This window comes from Daldinia decipiens (assembly GCF_022478715.1).
Source record: "Daldinia decipiens strain CBS 113046 unplaced genomic scaffold F4813scaffold_14, whole genome shotgun sequence".
Taxonomy (NCBI): domain Eukaryota; kingdom Fungi; phylum Ascomycota; class Sordariomycetes; order Xylariales; family Hypoxylaceae; genus Daldinia; species Daldinia decipiens.
Window position 1 is genome coordinate 594004 of NW_026054557.1, and position 19939 is coordinate 613942.

Here is a 19939-nt window from a genome sequence, read left to right on the forward strand (position 1 = left end):
CCATACATACCTAGGTTACATACCTAGGCAAAGTGTGGGCTCAGCCCCCGATCAAACCCGGAACTTCGGCAGCTCCTACAACTACATACCTGTATGTATGCAATACGAGGCGTGAATTGCGAGAATATATGTATATGTATGTATGTATGTATGTTGGCAGTCTCCTTAACCCGGCAGAAAACCCAGCCAACCAGCCCAAAGACCGGAGTTCACCAAAAGCCCCGAGCCCCGACTTCACCTCTCTCCCTACCTCCGCTCCTCCACCACCAGCCTATGTACATATCACACCAGCACACCCTCTCCGGACCCGAGAACGCGGGTCGAACACACGTGACTATCGCCGTCATGCGACGCGCCATGTCGTGCATGAGTTTGAGCTGTTTTGTCTCTGGCGGCGGCATGGGGGCGCGGTCATGTGGTGTGGATTTGCGTGTGTGTATGTATATGTATATGTCTATATATGTGTATGTGGATAGGTACCTACCTACCTACCCAACCTAGGGAAACAAAAAAAAAAGGGGGGGGGGAAGAAGCGGTCCCGAGAGTCTGGGTCGGGTGGGTCGGGGTACAGGACGAGGGGGCATCGTTGGCCTATCGTTGACTTTTGCTTGTTGCTTTTTGGAGAGGACTGGGAGTCTAGACGTCTGCGGCCTTGGGTGGAGGCCATAATCTGAATGGGGTTGTGTCGTATTTGCTTGGGCAGCTTTGCTTCTGTCTGGGGGGAGGGAGGGGGAGGGAGGTGTGTGTAGTAAGTCTGGGTAATTATTCTGACTTGTAAAAGAGTAGCCTAACCTAAGTAGTTGAAATGTTTATATAGGTAGCTACAGGAGTATATGCATGGAGATAACGCTGTATATATATATTGCGTGATTTATCGTATACGGCTTGCATCGTGACTTTCTACCTACCTGTTATAAAGTTCCCGAGTTTATGTAACTATAGGTAGAGTTGAGTTGGCTTGACCGATACTTGAACGTAGAACTCCAAGTATGAGTAGGTACCTAGTTATGCATTCTTCGCTAAGCAAGAAACACTACCATATTATCAGTAGGTCAACAGCACCGACGTCTTCCCCGACATCAACACCAACAAAAGCCAAGACGACAGCATGTTTGACGATATTTGCATTAATATCTAACTAGATACATACGGCAGCATAGCCGAAGCGAAGCATATTACATACATACACACGAAACCCAAACCCAACCCCAAAACCCGTTTAAACACCCGGAGCTCTCCATTTTACTCTATTGGGTCTTATCCACGGGGTATCGCGCAGTAAACTTGAACGTCTTAAGACCATCCACGAGGCCGGTAGCCACCGTCTCGAGGTCGGCACTGGCGTAGACGCCCTCCGCCTTCGGGTCCAGACCGCTCGCCGCAAGCGAGTCGCTCGGCGAGCTGCTGCCGAAGTAGGCAACGGGCTTGCCGAATAGGTACGCCGTGTTGGCGATTTGAAGAGGGCGTAGAGGGGGGTATAGTGGGCTCAGATTTCCAGCCGTTAGAGCAAAGAGACCAGCAGCGTCGGCGCCGGACGTAACAACTACGGCATCGAAATCCGTTGCGTCGGCAGCCGAGTACGTCTTATCGACGCCCTCAACTAGGGTCTCGGCTACAATAGTCACGGTCAGGTTATCGTTGCTTAGGCGCTGCTTTAGGGTCTTAGCCTGGTCGAGCGCATCTGTGCCGTTCGCCTTCGTTGTGCTGGCCAAGATACCAACCTTGAGTGTGGCGACGGTGGGTAGCGTGCTGTTCACAATGCTGATGTTGATAGTCGTGTTGTCGTGGTAGTATGTGTCATCAGGGGCAGGGGCCTCTAGTCCGAGAGCAGTGGCAACACGGACTGCGATATCGTTGCTTATTCTGTTGAGCTGTAGGAGTACGTTATTCTTCACATCGGTGGATTGCAGGTGGCTAGTCTCGAAGCGGATGGCGTTAATGAGGAACTGCTGCTCGACGGGGAGAAGCGAGTTGTAGAAGAGTCGCGGCTGCGACCAATGGTCATCGAAGGTAGACGAGAGACCGCGCACGAGTCTGCCGCTGGTGCTCCGAGAAGGCGCATTGAAATATCCGCGTCCGTTCTTCTGGTCCGCCTGCTGGGGGAATCCACCGTTCAACGAGTTAGGAGTGTCTTTGTAGCAGGCGTTAGTTGAAAGATCTAATCAAATCGGTAGGGTAAAAAAGAACTTACAAGCGTGGATGTTCTTGTGGATCAAGTTCTGGCCCGCACCATCACGGTTGTTGTTGTGGATGGGAACAACTGGCCGGTTAATAGGAAGCTGTTCAAAGTTGGGACCGCCGTGTCGGTTCAACTGGGTGTCCAAGTAGGAAAAGATACGGCCTTGCAATAAGGGATCCTCGGTGAAGTCTACTCCTCGCACAATGTGTCCAGGTTGGAACTACGTTTTGTGTTAGTAGCTAGATTAAAAAGGACATCGACGAGACCGGAAAACCTACCATGATTTGCTCTGTCTCAGCGAAGTAATTCGTCGGGTTTGTGTGCAACTTCATGACGCCGAGCTTCTGGAGAGGGGCATACTCCTCAGGGAGGATCTTAGTAGGATCCAACAAGTCAAATCCGAACGCGAGAGCCTTGTCCTCGTCGACTAGCTGGACAGCAAGTTCCCACTCGGGACCATTACCGGCAGCGATAGCCTCGAACAGATCTTGTCGGTGAGCATCTGCGTTCTTGCCGGCCAAGATCTGAGCCTCTTCCCAATACAAGCTAGCCTTTCCTTGCTTCGTCTTCCAATGCCACTTCACGAACTGAGATTTGCCATCATCAGTCACAAGACGAAACGTGTGGACACCAAAGCCGTCCTGCGTAAGTCAGCATAAATTCCAATGGGCGTATCCATTCTAGACTGACCATATGTCTGAAGCTGCGCGGTATACCGAACCCAGCCATGGCCCAGAAGAGCGTATGGAGCGTACTCGGCTGTTGAGAAAAGAAATCCCAGGCCGAGTCGTGAGCCGTGGCGGCTTGAGGTATCTCACTATCAGGACTTGGCTTCACCGAGTGGATTAAATCCGGGAACCTAATAGCATCTTGGATGAAAAACACCGGAATGTTGTTCCCGACGATGTCTTGGAAATATTAGTCTAAAATTAGTAGAGCGAAGCGATTGGGTCTGCATACCGAAGTTACCCTCGTCGGTGTAGCTGGACATCATATTAGCGTGCTTTCAAGGGATGATAAGGTGGCGATTCTTACAATCTCGTAGCAAAACCGTGGACATCGCGAGCCGTGTCGGCACTTCCACGCGATCCAGCTACGGTTGAGAATCGTACGAAAACTGGAGTTTCTTTTCCGGGTTGGCTTAGGAACGAGGCAGCCGTTATATTGCTCCAGTCGCCATAACTTGTGAACGTGCCGTGAGCTCCAGCACCTCTTGCATGAACTTGACAAGGTTAGTCTAAGTCTAAATATGACACATGAACCCAGTATAACATACCAGCTCGTTCAGGAACCTATCGATTTATTAGTATGAATCTATGGCATATACATATATTATACGACGGTGATCTCAGGCTCTCGTGGTTCTGTGGACTTAATAAGGGGAATGTCATGACTTACCCGCTCATGATCGAAATGTGTGATCTTCTGACGAAAGATAAAATCTTCTAACAGGGTAGGCCCCCTATCGCCAGCCCTAAGACTATCTTGCTCCTGAATCTGCCCACCCACGTCATCTGTGAAGAAGCCGTTGCTGTCATCAACGGTGGCAGCTAGTATCGGGTCGTCAGTAGGTGCTTCTGCTCGACTACGAAGAGCAGCCGGGTCGGCAAAGGGGCAACCAGCCGCTGAGACAAGTCCGAGAAGCCCAAGGAGGACAGTGGGAGTGGATACACGGCCCATCTTGCCTTATGTTTGATTATCTTAACCTAGTCCCTTCAAATGTATATCTGAGTGGAACTCGACCAAGGATAAGGCGAAGGCTTGAAGGTAGAAAGCAAAGAAAACTTCTCGTGGAGGGAGGAGGGATCTATGTAGTGTTTATAATAAACAAGAGAAACAAGGATCGACTTACATAACCTAGGTACCGAGACCTAGACTCAACCTCGTTTGACCGGTTTGCTTGAGGCTCTAATCAGGTTTCGGGCATTACAAATATTACAAAGATCCTAACCCACCTAACCTACATAGTACACGCTTTCATTGTCTACCTTCGTATTCCGATGCTTTCACCTACCATCTGCGAGCCAGGGTATTCTCCACAAAAAAAGAACCGCTAATTAGGGGCTGCTGCCAGTAAGGTTGAAGATAATGGTCAAGTCGAATCGGATATAGTTAAGATGCCCGGACCCCATGCTTCGATGTGTGACGAGATGGGAAGGTCGAATGTTACATATGATACGTAGCTATGTATATCTTATACTAGGAGGTAGATGCCAAGAGCAGAAAGATTCATTTGATGGTACGTAAAACCCGAAGGTAAGTGAAGTTCAGGAAAATTCGAATGCACCACAAAGGCGGAAATCATACATAGGCGCTTGCAACAAAATGTAAGCTGGCTGACTGGTTGACCAACAGTACATATCTTGTGCGTGATAGGCTGGAGGCGCCACTTGGCGTTGGATCTTGGTGTGATATGTTATACATAGGATAGCTTTATCTCACCGATATAGTTTGGTTGGCGTCATGTCATGTCAGTTCATCATGTGCGCATGTGCTTAATAAACGTCCTGGAGGCCTGGTCCTGGTCTCGCGAGATTTATACCGGCCAAGCAGCCCCAGGGAAGCGCTATTGAATATGATGACATAGTACTAGACTTCATTAGAGGGTTTCCACTAAGAGAAAGGCGCCCAGCAGTACATAGTAATATCCAGGTTTCTCATACTAATGGTTGATAGTCGAAAAGAGATCGGCAGTGAGAAATAAAGGCCACTGTTGGATGGACCCAAACTCGAGGTGAAGGATGTCGATTCCTTACTCCTAGGACCTAACCTAGGTGCTGGTACACGAATTCCTATCCATAAGAGAAAGCCAACGGTCAAATTTGAAATTCATCGTAACCGAAGAGCTGTCAGGTACAAGAAATTTTGCATGGACATGGACATAGACGTGATCCGGGGGTGGGGGTGGGGGCTCTAAAGAGATGATGCAATGCAACCCTCCTACCATCAATGGCTTGCAAAACTAAAAAAAGAAAACGAAGAGCCAAAACGAACTGTCTTGGCTGAATTCGGCCGAACCCAATCAAGGAGCTCAATAGGTTAGGTAGCTTAACAATCAGCTATGTGACCTAACAGAGAACTTGAGAAATAGGGATGGCAACGCTATTGTGCTGCACCGATATATGAAGATCGTACGAAGCGGATGGAGATATGTACGGTGTGTAGTTTAGTAATATCATTAAGTAGTCCCAAATTGATATTTAGACGGGACTCCTATGAGGTAGGTATGTATGGTGGGATTGAATATCGAAGTGGCGATTTGTGTGTTACGATTCGGGAAAAATTTAGGTATGTACACACTGTTGGTCCGCTTAGTTGCCTGACTGTAGATAGAAGATTAATGGATTGAGGTGTTCCAGTGTTCCAGTGTTCCAGTGTTCCAAGCTTCGACGATGTTCAATCTACATAAAGCCCCCGGGTATGGTCGCAGCAAGGACGGCCAAGATCCTTGCTAGCATGGTGTAAAGCCGGCACTTGCATGAAATTAAAATGGAGACCTGGAGGTAAGGACTAAAAGACCAATGCCGTTCGGGGCAATTCCAGGCGGTCTACGGTAATGCAGTGCCGCCGCTTGAAGGAGTGCTCCTTGGGGTAATGAGACCCACGTGTTTGACTCGCCAGATAACTAGCAACGGATTAGCACTGGACGATGAGCGGGAGAAAGTAACCAGATGTGGCCTTAGATGACGCAGTGATTACGAAAGCTCGGTTCGCTCGGTATACTTGGCATAATCAGTTTCCATCTCACGTGTGCAGAGGTGACAACAGTAACGGTGAACGCAGCATGTTTGTTGCATGTATCTGTGTATGTAGTTGGTAAACGGCCGAGAGTTGCGACATTGGACCTAAGCTAGGGGGCATATACCTATGTATTGATGACCTGATTACAAAGATCACACTTCCATCACGTGCATTCGCGTCTAGAACGTTTACTTACATAATCCAAATTGGAGGTACATACCTAGCTAGCTACCTTGTATGTTTGGTCAAACTCTCCACTTAGCGCCGCGCTACTCCGGAAACATCCCGGAAACCTGTACCTCCGGGTAATAGGTCGGGCTCTTGGGCGGACGCGCTTTACCCTAGAAACCGGAGTATTTCTAGGACCCGGAGTATTCCTACGGCACAACCTTATCCAAAACCAACATCACCGATAACCCCGAATAGCCTCCATCCCAACTCCAAGTCAAATGACTTCTACATTTACGCCAGGACGGGGCCGCACTAACGCGTTTGTTCTATTATGGCTATTGTAAGCATCTAGAATACGACTGATGTCTTCTAAGAGTGTCATCGACAAGGGTTAGCTCTAGTCTGTCGGGTAGCATCAAACGTGGACCTCCACAGACTTTACATAGTGTAGTAGGAACTGTGGATTATTCAAACAGTCTCTTTCCTTTTCTAGGTCGCTGCTGTTGCACGGGTTGGAACGCATACATAAACATTACTTTCTTGATTGGACCGTCGGTCTTCGAGGCTGGTCGGCCAGTTACCTTCAGGACAATACCAGATCTAATAAGCTTCTATCATGTGAACAACTGACAACACCCTCGGCTACAAACCCTGGCTCTTCTGGGGTCGAGTTGATGGCGAAATTATTGCGGTAAGATTTGTCATTCAGGATCGAAGATATCACCGTATAGTTGTCCTGTTATGTGGCATGAGGTAGCTGTAGGTAATACGTGTGATCACGTAGATGTAAAAAAGGTAACCTTAGAACTCTCGTCGTATAGCTACGCCGATGAGCGAATATATATTCAATACTACCCTACCGCTCATCACTTTTCCTCATCCTAAAGTAGCATAACAAAATATGTTCATTGGGGTGGGAGCGACCCCCTTACAGTTTTCTCTCTCACTCAATTAGTTCTCCGAAGAATATACTACTATCTAAATGCATCACGGAGAGCTTCATGGCTCACCTTCCTACTTCCAACGTAGCACTTTATGCCATTTCAAAAGTTTCTCGAGTAGCTAAATGAAAATTATGCTGCCAACAGGGTGGAAGGATCGGTTTCGCATGTTCGCCTAATGTAGATCACAACTTTATCTCATTTTACTTGCTGCACTCATACGTGGTATATATAGGTATATTGGCGGCTTACAGTACGCCCCTTGTAATAATGTTATTCAGCGGACCCCTAGAGCTACTTCGCTGAGATCTTGAAGCGTATGTCTATTATAATAGTTAAAATGTTTTAAAGAGCGTTGTTATACTCAGAACTAGAAGTCCTGTTCTGTATCGTGCACGTCCGAAAAACTAACATTATCACAAGGGGCGTACTGTACTGCGTAGTCTTGGCGCCCCAATCTATAGACATGTATTCTCGAAGCTGGACATGCATACATTAGGTACATACATACATGCATAGATACCGGGAGCGGCAGTGCAGATGCTTGGCACCTGACGTCTCGTCCAAGACTCAACAACGGCGACATTATTACGTTCACGGCCGGGAGGACCTCGCATATACGCCGCGGGTTTAGCGGCGCTTGCAGAGGGCTGAGTTTACCCGGGCCCCAGCTCGCCGGGGCCGGTGAACCGGGCCGCTGATAACTCCCGGGCCTATAGCAAGCCGCTGGCTGAATTCCAAATACCGCGACGCATCGAGACACTTAATATAAAAGCTTGATACCCTCCCTGAAGAAGCCAATCTTTAAACGGACCGAGCCGGTGGCACAGGAGCTGGATCTTGCAACGTCGTTTCTCGATTATGACGACGTAGCTTCTGACCATATGCTTATCAATACGAAGGCTAGGATGACAACTGACGTCTGCTCGAGTGGGTTGGTGGATACCAGGGGAGAAAAAATGCATCGATTCGCAGTAGCCGTGTAGTTGTTTTTGGGCATAGGGGCGGGCTTCGGACGCTGTCATCTCATATATAGCCTGTCAGCTCCGGTGGACTGCAAGGGATCGGGCGGTACGATCCAGGATGAAAACTGCAGAATTAGGCCGGGATCGAGAACTTCCCAGCAAATCGGCATGCTTATATACTGAATGATGTCCTCGGGATTCGATACTATTCGTTCTGGACTGTTTTGCGTATCTGATCTACGTTGGACTTGTTGGAATTAGTTTCGACTTTCCGGCGTTCAACCGTGAACGCGGCTGTATCCCTTTCGCTAGGAGCGATCAGTTACCCACGTCGGTATGCTACACTTAGATCTCGGAACGATAATCGTGCCTTGTTTTCGAGAATGAGCGGATTATGTACTCCTCGCTAGGTCATAGCTGCTTGACTAGTTATGTTGGAATTTCAGGGGCTGTCTTGTCATATCAGGCACGGATTGCCTGGCAACGTGCCTGACTTATCATGGTAGTTTATGATATATATATGTAGTAGTTTATCATAGATAGATGATCTATGGCTGCTGTATATTAACCTCACGTATCCCTTGATGCTTCAGGTTTCTATCTAAACCTACCTGCGTCTTGTAGTATGGTCCATAATGATGTTCTGTATTAGGTAGAGATAGTGACCCATGAAGCTCAATATTAGCATCCAACCTTTAGCTACACATAGAACTTCACTTACAATGACCTCTATGAGAGTAGTAAGAGCTATAAGAGATGCCACAATTTACTGCCCGACTTGACGTGGCGTGGCCTATTAACATTATTCACCATGCTACTTATTCTATGTAATTAGAAGCCCGTAGTAGAACACCCCATTGTTGCCAGCTCCCTCAACTACTAAACAGAGAGCCAACCCCTAATATAAACCTCAAACCAAGCAACGTTCAACTAGAAATACCACTAGGTCCCTAGCTGATTATGACCATCTAAAAACCCAGCACAAGCCCAACCAACTCGGCCGGCTCGTCAAAGAAATCCAAAACCACAACGCCCAGCCTACTTCCTCGCATCTCCCGCAGCAGCTTAACCAACTGGTGATTCACGCCTCCATCCGGCGTCACCTCCGTCCCGTTCCCAAGCGCCATCGTCTGCGGGAATACATGCGGGACATTAGCATCGTTCTCGCCCGACGCAAACGTGATAAACAAGCTATCCGCACCATCCCCGTTAGTACCAACAGCACCACCAGCAGCTTTCTCCAGATGCGCCTTCACCGCGCCCATCTTCGCCTGGATATTCTCCGCAACCGTCGAATTAGCCCCCAAGTCCGAAGGCTCGTAGTAATCCTCCACATACGCCGTCTCATTGCTCGTGCTATTATACACCAGCTCGAACCCCTTACGATCGTTATCCGGCCACTGGCCCGGACCCAAATGCAGCCCCGGCAACACCTCGTCCTCCCCACCACCCATATCAAACCGTCTCACCAGCACGATCTTCCCGCGGCTCTCCCCCACCGTCCCCAGCCTCCCGCTATCCCGCCTAACATACCTCTCCGCGGCATCCGACCCCAGCGCGCCCCTCAGCCTATCCTTCGCCGCATCGTCGAATTCCGCCCCGTCCTTAGTTCCCCCCTCGTACTGAAAACTCAACAGCACCGCCTCGCTCGGATGCGCCTCCAGCCACGCGTAAAACGCAAACAGCACATCGTCCACCGCCGCCCGCGCCGAGAGCAGCGCCTCCCCGTGCCAAAACACAAGATCCCGGTCCATCGGATCGAACGCAAACCTCAGGTCGAAAAACCGCACCCCGGCATCCAACGCGGCTGCCGCTCCGAGCCGCTGCGTCCGGTACACCTGAGCCGGAGCGGGCCCCGCTCCGCCGTCGCACCGCGTGGCGTACGCGAGCGCGTCCTGCGTCGCCTGGCTATAGTTCCAAGTTGCGGCGTCGTGGGTGCCGGGGATGTTTAGATGCGCGAGGGGCGTGGCGTCGGGGACGCTGGACATCCAATTCGCGTACGGCCGGGACGAATCATTGCTTTCCACGCCAAAAACCTCTCGGCTGTCCTGCAGGACCTTCTGCAACGCGAGTTGGCCGAGGGTGGTAGCATCGCTCAAGTCCGCGGCAGCTAGGGCCGCTGCTGCGCAACTTAGTAGTAGAACGGACGGGCGGCGCATGTTGAGACTATATTGGACTATATTGGACTATATTGGACTATATTGGACTATATTGGACTATATTGGACTATATTGGACTATATTGGACTATATTGTCTGTGCTATTCCCGCTTTTCCAATGTCCGTAGAACGTGCTAAACTCAGTCAATTAGACCTAAGCTTTCCATTTTACGAAATGGGATTTTACGTTATTGAGTTTTAAGGCTGTGTTGTGTCCATCTTAAATGACGATAGACGCCATATCTTACCCTGCTCTGTAAAGCACCGTCCAGATTATGCCCACGCGTTCCAGATGGCTCTTGTGATTGGCGGTGTTGGCACAACATAATTCAACAAAGTACTTAACCACGTAATAGTTACACAAATAGCTAAGCTGTCTCGAAGAGAAAAATAGAGAAATAGCGGATTTTACAAGTCTTACATTTAGTAAGCATATCAAATTGGTACGCTATTCGCATAACTATCTTTTATATTCAAGTTGTGATTGAGACCACAAATCTGATCATCCTGTAATACCTACTCATGGAGCCTGGTTTTTACTCGTACCAGACTGACATGGACCGTAGAATAGATCGCCTCGAACCTGTAGCGGTGGCTCATTCTTTGTCGAATGATTGCCCCATGGAATATGAATATCCCTGGGCATTGCTCTCGCAACAAATTGCCTCATCTCAAGCTTTATAGTCAGCTCGATGATTGAGCTTTCCTTCATTTTGGCTTCGTAATCTCGAAGAACTCCTTCACACCCTGTACGACAACCTCAACATTCATGTTGACAAGTGGCATCTTGTCATAGCTGTCGTCCTTCATGATCGCAACTAGAGCGAGGTACTTGTCGACCTCGCGTAGTATTATCGGTTTGTTCCCGTCGCTCAATACCATGCAGCTCTCGGCACATCCCGAGGCTACCTGATCCTCTATCTTCTGGTTCCAAGGCGGGCCTTCCAGAGCTTCGCGGTACTTCTGAGTACGGGGCCAGCTTCCGTATACTTCTGTAACGTCTATTATGACGTCGATATAATCAGAGCAGATTTCGTAGCTTGCCATGTCTGCAGGTTCACTGTCGGTCGCAATATATATCTTGGACAAGACATCAAACAGATAGGCTTTTTCGAAACGGCAAGTGCGACAGAGGTTAGTAAGCATCGCTTCGAGTATACCAAGTCGAGGAATAAGCTTCTGAATCACTTTGCTGAACGCCTCGAAGATGCTATGGTTGTATATGCTAGTCAAGTGAAAAGTGACCGGCGCGTTTTCAAAACCGTGGTCGCAGAGTTCGTCTTGGATCCGAATAGTGATATCTCTTTGGATATCTAACTTGTAGTCGTCTGATAATCCATCTACCTTGTGGATGAACACCTCGATTTTGATGTTCGGATACGTCCGTTGAAGGTTTAGTATAGTCATATTCAAGCGGGCTACTGCCTCTAGATAATCATCCTGAGCATCTATGACCCAAATCAAGGCACCTATCTCGCCAAACATGGCATCGATATCGAAGGTTGGATTATCAAAGATGTCGATCTGACCTGGGAAATCCCACACTTGAAAATCCATAAAAGACCTGTAGAGTTATATTAGAAGAATAAATCACGTGTATCAAGTAAGCAGCTTCTTACGGCATGGTGTCTTTTTGGATACGCGCAGTTGACTCCAAAAATAGAGTCTCGCTCGGTGGTAATTTGTGAAAAACTACACTCGATATCGACGATTTACCACTCCTAAAAACAGGATCAGCCTAGTCTTCTGGTATTTGATATACGATAGCCTACCTTCTCTGCCCCATCAGGAGCAATCTAGGTTTCCCTTTCGATGACAGATCTGGGGGCTGGTCGGACACCCTCGATCCATTTTTCCGTAGCCTTTGGTCCTGTTCGTATACACGTGTTAGAGCCTGCTGCGCAAGACTAGACGGTGTCCCGTATAGTTGTTCCCCGGAAACATCGGGGTCGAACGCGTCCAAACCGCGAAGCCGAGAAGACATAACGATAACAAAAAGAGCCAAACAAAAAGAACGGAGAGGTATGAAGTAACGATCTATAGCGAATGATAATGGCTTGGATACATCAAGGACCAAGCTGGTTGGACTGGATGCGGTCCTCGTACGGGTATAATATTTTCCTCGGGCACATCTCTGCTGAATGACACGAAGAGGGCAGGCAACTATCTCAAGTGAATCTCAAAATTCGAACAGGCAGATGTTCATTGCTCGTCGTTTGTTATACGTTTAAAGGAGACCTGCGAGCCAATACGCAAACGAGGTTGCCGAATCCAAGGAGACGGGAATGCGAGGTCGTAGTGATAGAAAAACAGCAACGGCTGGGTGGCTGCATGTAGGCAGCTTCAACCAGGGGATATATCAAATTTCATAACGGGAAAAAGGTCACGGACCCGGGACGTTCAGCTCGATCGAAACAGGGCATGTCGCTCCTGATAATCTATAAAGAGCGAGATGATTCCATTGCTGATCTCACCGTGGTACAAATTAAACAGCTCGGGGATCCCGCCCAGAGAACTCGGATAAGTGGTAATCAGGTCATAGTAATCTCCTCGTCCGCAAACCCGGCTCTATACCTGACGTCTGCCTAACGACAACAAAAATAACAATAAGGGTGACATATCTGGAGCCGGTAGCGACCACTGCACATCATGACTGCGTGTCAGAGGCGGCATGGTCAGAAAAAGAAGAAGAAGAAAAGAGACTGGTTACGAGCACCCGTCGATGGATCCACGACCCTGCCCAAAAGGAAAAGAAAGCGTCGGCGATGATACGCGGCGGTGTTTCTGTGCCACTAGGCAATACCAGCTCGGATGGTGTTTTAATTCGGAATCAAGGAAATAACTAGGAAAAAGGTTTAAAGAAAAGAAGAAAAAAGACAATGTCTCACCTCCATGATGAGGACGAAACCAGATAAGATACCGGGATCTAGCTGTGACGCTGGGCAATGAACGCACGGTAACCCTAACCTCCCCTCTTCCCCGGCGACATGGACGAGATGTAGAAAGAGATGACCGTGCGTACTGATGCGTACTGACGGCAAGCGGGTTGTCTGTCCGCTTTGAGTTTCTCTCTATTTCTCTCTAGCCTATGGAATGAGAGATTCTGAGTCAGCTTCTATATAGCGATGAATAGCGACGAATAGACTCGCTTAGTTATTAAATCAACATAACCCAACAGGCTGGCACAGGCTGACTCACCTTTAACAGTTGCACCGCTAATGATGACTTTTATGTAGCACTGGCTCTTTAGTGGCTGCAATAAATAGCGACGAGAATCATCAGGCAACACGGCTGTGCACAGCGTCGGCAAGATGTTTTCGGTAGACCGGGAAGACGGGAAGATGTCAGCTTCTTCTATTCAGCTACCTCTGTTCCGCCGACGTCGATAGCTTCCCGAGAAACAGCTGCAATTCCGAGATACGAAATGAATTGAACTTATTGAATAAAGGCCGTTTCGCGTCGAATTATAATTAACTAGTAAAGTCTGGAAAGTTATAAATCATTGATGCAGATAGAGGAAATTTCTGTCGCGTTCAAGATATAGAGCTCAGATATACCTAACCTAGTCTCATTTCACTCCAGGCGGGAATAATATGTAGTGTCGAATGGGAGAGACAAAGCAAAAATGTGGAGTTGAGGGAGGACTAGCACGAAGCTACTATCAGCTGGCAAATTTAACTCTGGCAGTTATCGGCTGATCGAAGCCATGCGATTTCAGCCGGCAAGCAATATACATAGGTAGGTAGCCTACCTATTAGGTAATAGGTAGTACCACAACCCATCCAACCTTAGTAAGCTCAATTTCGTTTTATGTATGACCTAATACCTAATAACTACCTAACCTAATATGTATCTTTTGACTTTTACGTACTAAGGTAACGCTCACTTCCGCTCACTTCCACTCACTACCTGACATCCACGCCTCGAAAGCGGATCCTAATACACGAGAACTTCCAATCTCCTCGTAACGGAGTCTGACAAAATCTAGTTAATTGATTCGGTAAGTAGGTATGTTATGCCGCGGGATATACTCATTAGACTATCGAATCGCTTCTCAATAAATCATACACCCATCGCAATTCATCACGCGAGCATACAACATAGCAATAATATCACGTTCCATGGAATAGAATGCTTGTTCCTCCCTCCCAAACTCCAGTGCAATGCTTCCCCCAAGCGATGCAATCAATGTACGCCCGTCCGTATTTGATATCGTCGCATTATGAAAGTTGCGACGCAACTAAAATATTCAACCAGGTGCCGCAGCATGATAAGGCAATCTCAACCAAAAGGTTTAGTGTCACAAAAAAGTGATAAGCGGTTGTGACCGCTACTCTATTACACCGCTGTCTTCCCACTAAACAGACTAAATCTTAGACTTCTGCGACGTGATGCAGTCTTGACCGGCTTGTGCTCGATTAAGTCGCCCAACTTGTCGTCCTCGGGCGGCGTAGGGGGCACTTCGGGAATGGTCGTGATGGGCGTAGTCTCGTCTGAGGTACTCGGAGGTGGCGTAGGAACCTTCGCGAGATCAGTCATGGAGGCGGATCTGAAGCCCCCAAAAGACTGCAAATATATTAGTTATCGGTCCTGTAAGCCGACTTTGAGCCCCGCAGCCAAGGAAGAGGAAAGAAAAGTATACCTTAACACCAAGTCTCCGATTTGACTTGGCGCTTTTTCTAGTCTCGGCGGGAGTGTCATCGGCCATGGCATTGCCAGATTCGTTTATCTCAGCAGCAATTGTCTTGCCCCCAATGGCAACATTCTCCTCGGGGGTAGCAACGAAGCGTACATAGCCCCTCGACGCTATGACACCTAGGGTCTCTTGAATATGTCGCTGAATGAGCGCCGCATTCCTCTTATTCGTGGTAGGCTGAACGAGGCTCGGAAGTGCATGAATAGTTAATGTGTACGCTGGGTCGAAGGAGCCTCCAAACATCATACAGCAGCCGTGCTTCAAGTTGATGACGATTGAAGATATTGGTCGCTGATACCTGTTGGATAGGTTGTATGAAAGATCGGTTATAAAAGAAAACTCGTCCTTGATCTACGGCCCGGATTAGTAGGTCACGTTGATGGAGTATACGCATACACTCACGATGACATTTGTTCTTAGATCTGCCATTACAATAGCTTCATTCTGTATTCGAGCCTTGACCGGGTCCGGACCCCGGTTAGCTGCTGCGAATTCACTCTCAAAGTAGGCGCTTCGTTTCTTGCTAAGATCTGGATGTACTTGAGACTTACGACTACCAGTTGGGTCGCCTGGTAGGGGCCGATCAATATTGCGCATCATTTTGTTACCTTCGACGATATTTGTTTTCGAAGAGCGTGAAGAATGGCCTTTTCGCTGAGTGGAAGAGGCATCGGAAATAGCTGGAGGATAATTATTACCCGTCGAGGGCGGGCTTATACGAGGCAGCCTAGCTGGTAAAGAATCTGGTCGAACCATTGTTGTACAAGGGTTAGAGTGTTCAATAGCGCGCGTAAGTCTTGATAAGTCTTGTCAGATCTTGTCTTGCGTATTGCCAAGTGCGACACCTTATAGGTGAATATGGGTCTCCTAGTTGGGATAGTGTCCTGTCAGATTGTAGGGCAGGTTGTCTTGCATTGATCTAGGGCATGTGATGTTCGTATTGGACGCTGAGCTTTACAATACGTGGGGACTGGTTCTCCCTGCTTGGGGAAAGGAATACCGATCTGGGCCTTATCTTTCCCCTCGTAAGATGTAGACTGTAAGCGTGGAGCAGTACTGCAATATAGTATGATAAAAACCGAGTGGGTGGTCTCCAGCTAGATTAGCTCCTATTTTTATGGTGAGTTGGTGTGGTATATACCTATCATAAAGGGTTGAGGTTCTTTGGTTCTTTGGTTCTTTGATGAGTTTGAGTTGATTCGGCCGAATCGAATGTCTAGTGGCACATAAGAACCTTGGAACTCCGACGGAGTAATGGTGATGAAGGGGGAAGCAACATGGAATAACCTAACGGAGATGGTTTGCAAAAACTTAGTGTTGGAACGTTTGAAAGGTTACTTAAAGGAAGGTTACCCAAAGGCAGGCAAAAGCAAAAGCAAAAGCAAAAGCAGGCTGTCGTCAGGATGCATGAGGCAGGTACCAAGTGGTTGAATTAGTGGCACCTGCCTTCTACTATTATGCACCAGCATTGCTTATTTCAATGCGTTCAAATATGATGCATTGATATTAATACATCATTACATAATACACACATGTAACCTAGTTAGTTAAGATTAAGTACATGTCTGTTACCCAAAAATATACTTCCCATAGTTACCCGGATATCTTCTTTTTTTATTTATAACCCACCGGCTCTTCATATTCCTATCTTCCCCCACCGTCTTAACCTTCCAAGTTTCATCTACTATCGCCATATTCCTTTGAACCCTTATCAGACCACTGTAACACGATGCACACGACAGGCTGGATCTAGGTAGGACATGGAAGGCTACAATCGACGCCAATGGGAGCACAACATTTCCGTGCAACGCTGCAACCCGTTCTGGTCGCTTGCATCCGCTTATCCATCGATGATAGCAATTAGGAAAGCTACATTGCGTCCAGCGGCCGAGAGAATTCCTTGGTGGAAGCTTAGAAAGCAGGGTGGTCGATAACTTCGAATCCCACGCGCCATCCCTCGTTTAGTATCACTGATTCTCGCAATTATATTAGGATGACGGTGCCTATCTATATAAGTGAGGGTTGGGTCGTCTATAGTTGGAGTCTTATCGCAAACAAACACGTTGCAGGGCCAGAGCCGCAGCATTCCGCCCACATAATGGCCGTATTAATCTATCGCTTGCATATCCGAGACCCTTTTTATCACTTAACTCAAGTGGTAGCGGTCAAATCCGAATTAATTGTTATTGTGGGCTACCGAGAACCGAGAGATCACACTAATTAGTCTATCCCTGATATACAAATCAAGATGACCTAGAACGTCAACCCGCAGCATCGATTCAGATAATGTTTATTGAGTCGCCACTTCTCGGCGACGGCCTATTACCACTGTTATACAGATTACCACCATAGCTCTTCTGCACCGGTTGTTTGTAAGTCATTTTCCTTGCGCACCTTATCAAGACCGGTCTCCGACAAATATGCATGGATCGTCTCCATATTGCAGGACATTAGCCCACGGTTGTGTGCAGGTCGAGAGCCAATTAGGTCTACTCATTGCCTGGTAGTGTCTCACACTGAGTCTCACACTGAGTCTCACGCTGATGGTACAGGACTGCCAGTCTTGTGAGACGGGATAAAACCAATTGCTTTTCTCTCCAAGATCGATTGATAGCCGGCGACAGTAAAGACGATCAACTCGACAGGAACTAATATAACAGACAGGTACAGGGCTACCCGGCTTTCGTTGCATAGAGTGCCAAAATGCGGCTTCGCACCCATGCTCGCAAATCCCCACTGACAGCTCCAGCTCTGTAGCGTATCATTTGTGGCTGATGTATTGACAGCATAGAAGAAAACCATGCCGATCATGACAGCCGTAAAGCCAACGAAGGGCGCAGCAAAAGTAAGAGACGTGTGGACCGAGGTCTGGTTGCGAAGCTTGAATTCAGTTTCTTAGCACGAACCCAGTTTCACGACGAAGAGAATCTACCAATGAAGATGTACTTACCACCCTGACTTTGCTACACAGTAGAGATACGATGTTGGTAATGACCACAATAGTGCTGCCAACGACGAGAGCGACCGTGGGTCGGAGATCAAATTGGTCAGGCCACAGCGGTAAGTGATAATCGCTCGAGAGGTGTGTTGCATTATATACAGCTAGGGTATCAGCAGCAGTTCCGAGGATGGTCAGGCCACAGAGGAGGGCCAGTCCAGTGAGACCGATGCGAGCACTATCAACAAGACGAATTTTCTTCACATGACTCTGGTATTGGTGATCTTGAGGATCCACGTCCGAGTAAGGCGAGGGGATACGGTTCTTGTTATCGGAAGACATGGTGGCGATATATAGAGATGGAGAGAGAGCGAAGAAAATATAGGCGATTATCCGTTTTCAACTTTCACAGAATGTTGACTTACTATGGAATAAAGATAAATGTGAATATGATCAGACGAAGAGAAGCAAGATAGAGAAAGGGAGATAAGCGACTAAAAAAGGAAATGGATAGTCCAAAGACAAGCAACTTCAATGAGATGTCGAAAAGAGACAACTTAACAAACCTGATGAGAAGGCGAAATGCGACGAATATGAATGAATATACGCCTTCAACCATTCGATTATAGTTGCTGAAGCCATCCCGTCTAGACCTAGTCTCGTGGACCCTTTGAGCGCTTGTAGCCATGCGCGATGCTAAGGATAGTACTCCGGGTGATACCCTCATACATATCTAGCTCTGCCCGGGAGATTAATCGTGGAAGGCGATGCGCCCACGCACACTCTAGACGCGTGTGATGGACATGAGGCCGGGGCCTAAGAGGCATGCTTGGGTTCGGGCCATCGTAGATTGGCCCAGAGACAGCCAAATTTAGACCTTCGCGGGCGCTTACAAGCTCGGGGAAGTGGAGGTCCGGCACCACTATAGCCAATCATGAGGGCCGGCGCCAATGTATGTCACCGTTCGCTACTACCATGGGAATCCACCCCTGGGGAGTGTTCTCTAGGTCGAGAACGGAATTGGCTGGAAGACATCGATCTGCTTCAAGTGCTGCGGTTAGGGCAATTATCTGCTTCGATAAAGTCCTGGACCGGCCGGCCGTCTGGGTGGGCCAATGCAGGACATTCGGAGGGGGATTCTGCGGGGGCACGGGGGCAAGGGGGCAAGGGGGCAAGGGGTAAGGGGTAAGTAAGTAAGGGTGCTCGGAAGGATCTATAGAGTTTCTGCGCCGTCCCGCGATTTACAGATCTTGCTAGCCTCTTATTCCTGGTCTTACCGAGATAATTGAGGGTGAACTGGTATTGCATTCTGCGATGTTACAGACGAAGTAATAATTTGAATGAGTGCCTGAGGCATAAGCCTTGCTGTGTAAATTCGTAGGCCCCCAAATAAATGGCAGCTAAAGTTAGTTGGCTAGCTGCCTGAGCAGTTGAAGAGAGAGGTTGCTATATTTCTAATCTATGGTTTTGTATGCTGGCCTCCTAATGGAGTTCTAACTAGGTAGTATTTAGGTAATTGTCCTTTATAGTCAAGACTTTTCGGATCTTTTCGGATCTTATACATCTTGAGCCTATAGGTTCATGATATCACAAAGGGAGGGAGTCTGCCTTCCCTGTCTGATAAGCTTCAAATTGCTGTGTCCGAACTGTCGGGTTTGGTGGATCCTTGAACATTCTTGGCAGTACACTAGTTTAGGTTAGTTAGGTATGTATAACTAGGTTAACGTGAGAAGATCTATACATATACATAATTATAGTCCTAGGAATTTATAGTTAAGTAATTGCTAGTTAGGTTTAATTGAAAAAAAAATTAATACGGGAGTTTGACGCGTCACAATTGCAGGAAGACGCATGTGGGTTGGACGGTTTCTTTCACAATTTTCAATGCGTTGTACTATTCTTGCGAGTCCTAGCGGTGAGTTTTCCATAGTCACCTACTTACTAGGCCTTCCGCAACCCCAAAGATATCTTCCCTTAGTTAATTACAACTGTATTGTTAGGAATTGTTACATGTTGAAAGGGCATAGGATCTTATTCCTCTAACGTATTGCCTATTGTATTTGCTTTGTTGGTATCTTCTAGTCATCTCTTTTATGGGCTGATTGTATAATTAAGCGTTAAAGTTAAGTGTTATAAATTTGGCACTTGT

The 19939-nt window shown here is 47.7% G+C and overlaps 5 protein-coding genes across 5 annotated transcripts; all 5 read right to left on the reverse strand.

Annotated features, from left to right (window-relative positions):
- Positions 1-814: 814 nt before the first annotated feature.
- F4813DRAFT_357782 (CATB protein) lies at positions 815-4157 on the reverse strand. The gene is made up of 8 exons (XM_049243159.1): positions 3578-4157; positions 3456-3471; positions 3215-3401; positions 3140-3162; positions 2870-3087; positions 2458-2820; positions 2192-2399; positions 815-2131 (listed from the first exon to the last, which is right to left on the reverse strand). The coding sequence occupies exons 1-8, from the start codon at positions 3857-3859 to the stop codon at positions 1248-1250; spliced, it is 2181 nt and encodes a 726-aa protein (XP_049100190.1). The 5' UTR covers positions 3860-4157; the 3' UTR covers positions 815-1247.
- Positions 4158-8566: 4409 nt separating this feature from the next.
- F4813DRAFT_357787 (PLC-like phosphodiesterase) lies at positions 8567-10194 on the reverse strand. The gene has a single exon (XM_049243160.1). It carries the CDS (start codon positions 10154-10156, stop codon positions 8966-8968), a length of 1191 nt encoding a protein of 396 aa, XP_049100191.1. The 5' UTR covers positions 10157-10194; the 3' UTR covers positions 8567-8965.
- A 658-nt stretch (positions 10195-10852) lies between these two features.
- Positions 10853-12483, reverse strand: F4813DRAFT_58264 (GTP-binding protein GTR2). Its single transcript, XM_049248663.1, has 3 exons — positions 11929-12483; positions 11776-11877; positions 10853-11720 (listed from the first exon to the last, which is right to left on the reverse strand). Exons 1-3 carry the CDS (start codon positions 12138-12140, stop codon positions 10865-10867), a joined length of 1170 nt encoding a protein of 389 aa, XP_049100192.1. The 5' UTR covers positions 12141-12483; the 3' UTR covers positions 10853-10864.
- Positions 12484-14430: 1947 nt separating this feature from the next.
- F4813DRAFT_58488 (Tautomerase/MIF) lies at positions 14431-16350 on the reverse strand. Its single transcript, XM_049248665.1, has 6 exons — positions 16130-16350; positions 15994-16068; positions 15853-15943; positions 15255-15719; positions 14799-15203; positions 14431-14722 (listed from the first exon to the last, which is right to left on the reverse strand). The coding sequence occupies exons 4-6, from the start codon at positions 15606-15608 to the stop codon at positions 14495-14497; spliced, it is 987 nt and encodes a 328-aa protein (XP_049100193.1). The 5' UTR covers positions 15609-15719; positions 15853-15943; positions 15994-16068; positions 16130-16350; the 3' UTR covers positions 14431-14494.
- Positions 16351-17129: 779 nt separating this feature from the next.
- On the reverse strand, positions 17130-18287 carry F4813DRAFT_58486 (uncharacterized protein). Its single transcript, XM_049248664.1, has 3 exons — positions 17803-18287; positions 17247-17732; positions 17130-17180 (listed from the first exon to the last, which is right to left on the reverse strand). The coding sequence occupies exons 1-2, from the start codon at positions 18130-18132 to the stop codon at positions 17388-17390; spliced, it is 675 nt and encodes a 224-aa protein (XP_049100194.1). The 5' UTR covers positions 18133-18287; the 3' UTR covers positions 17130-17180; positions 17247-17387.
- Between the last annotated feature and the right edge of the window lie 1652 nt (positions 18288-19939).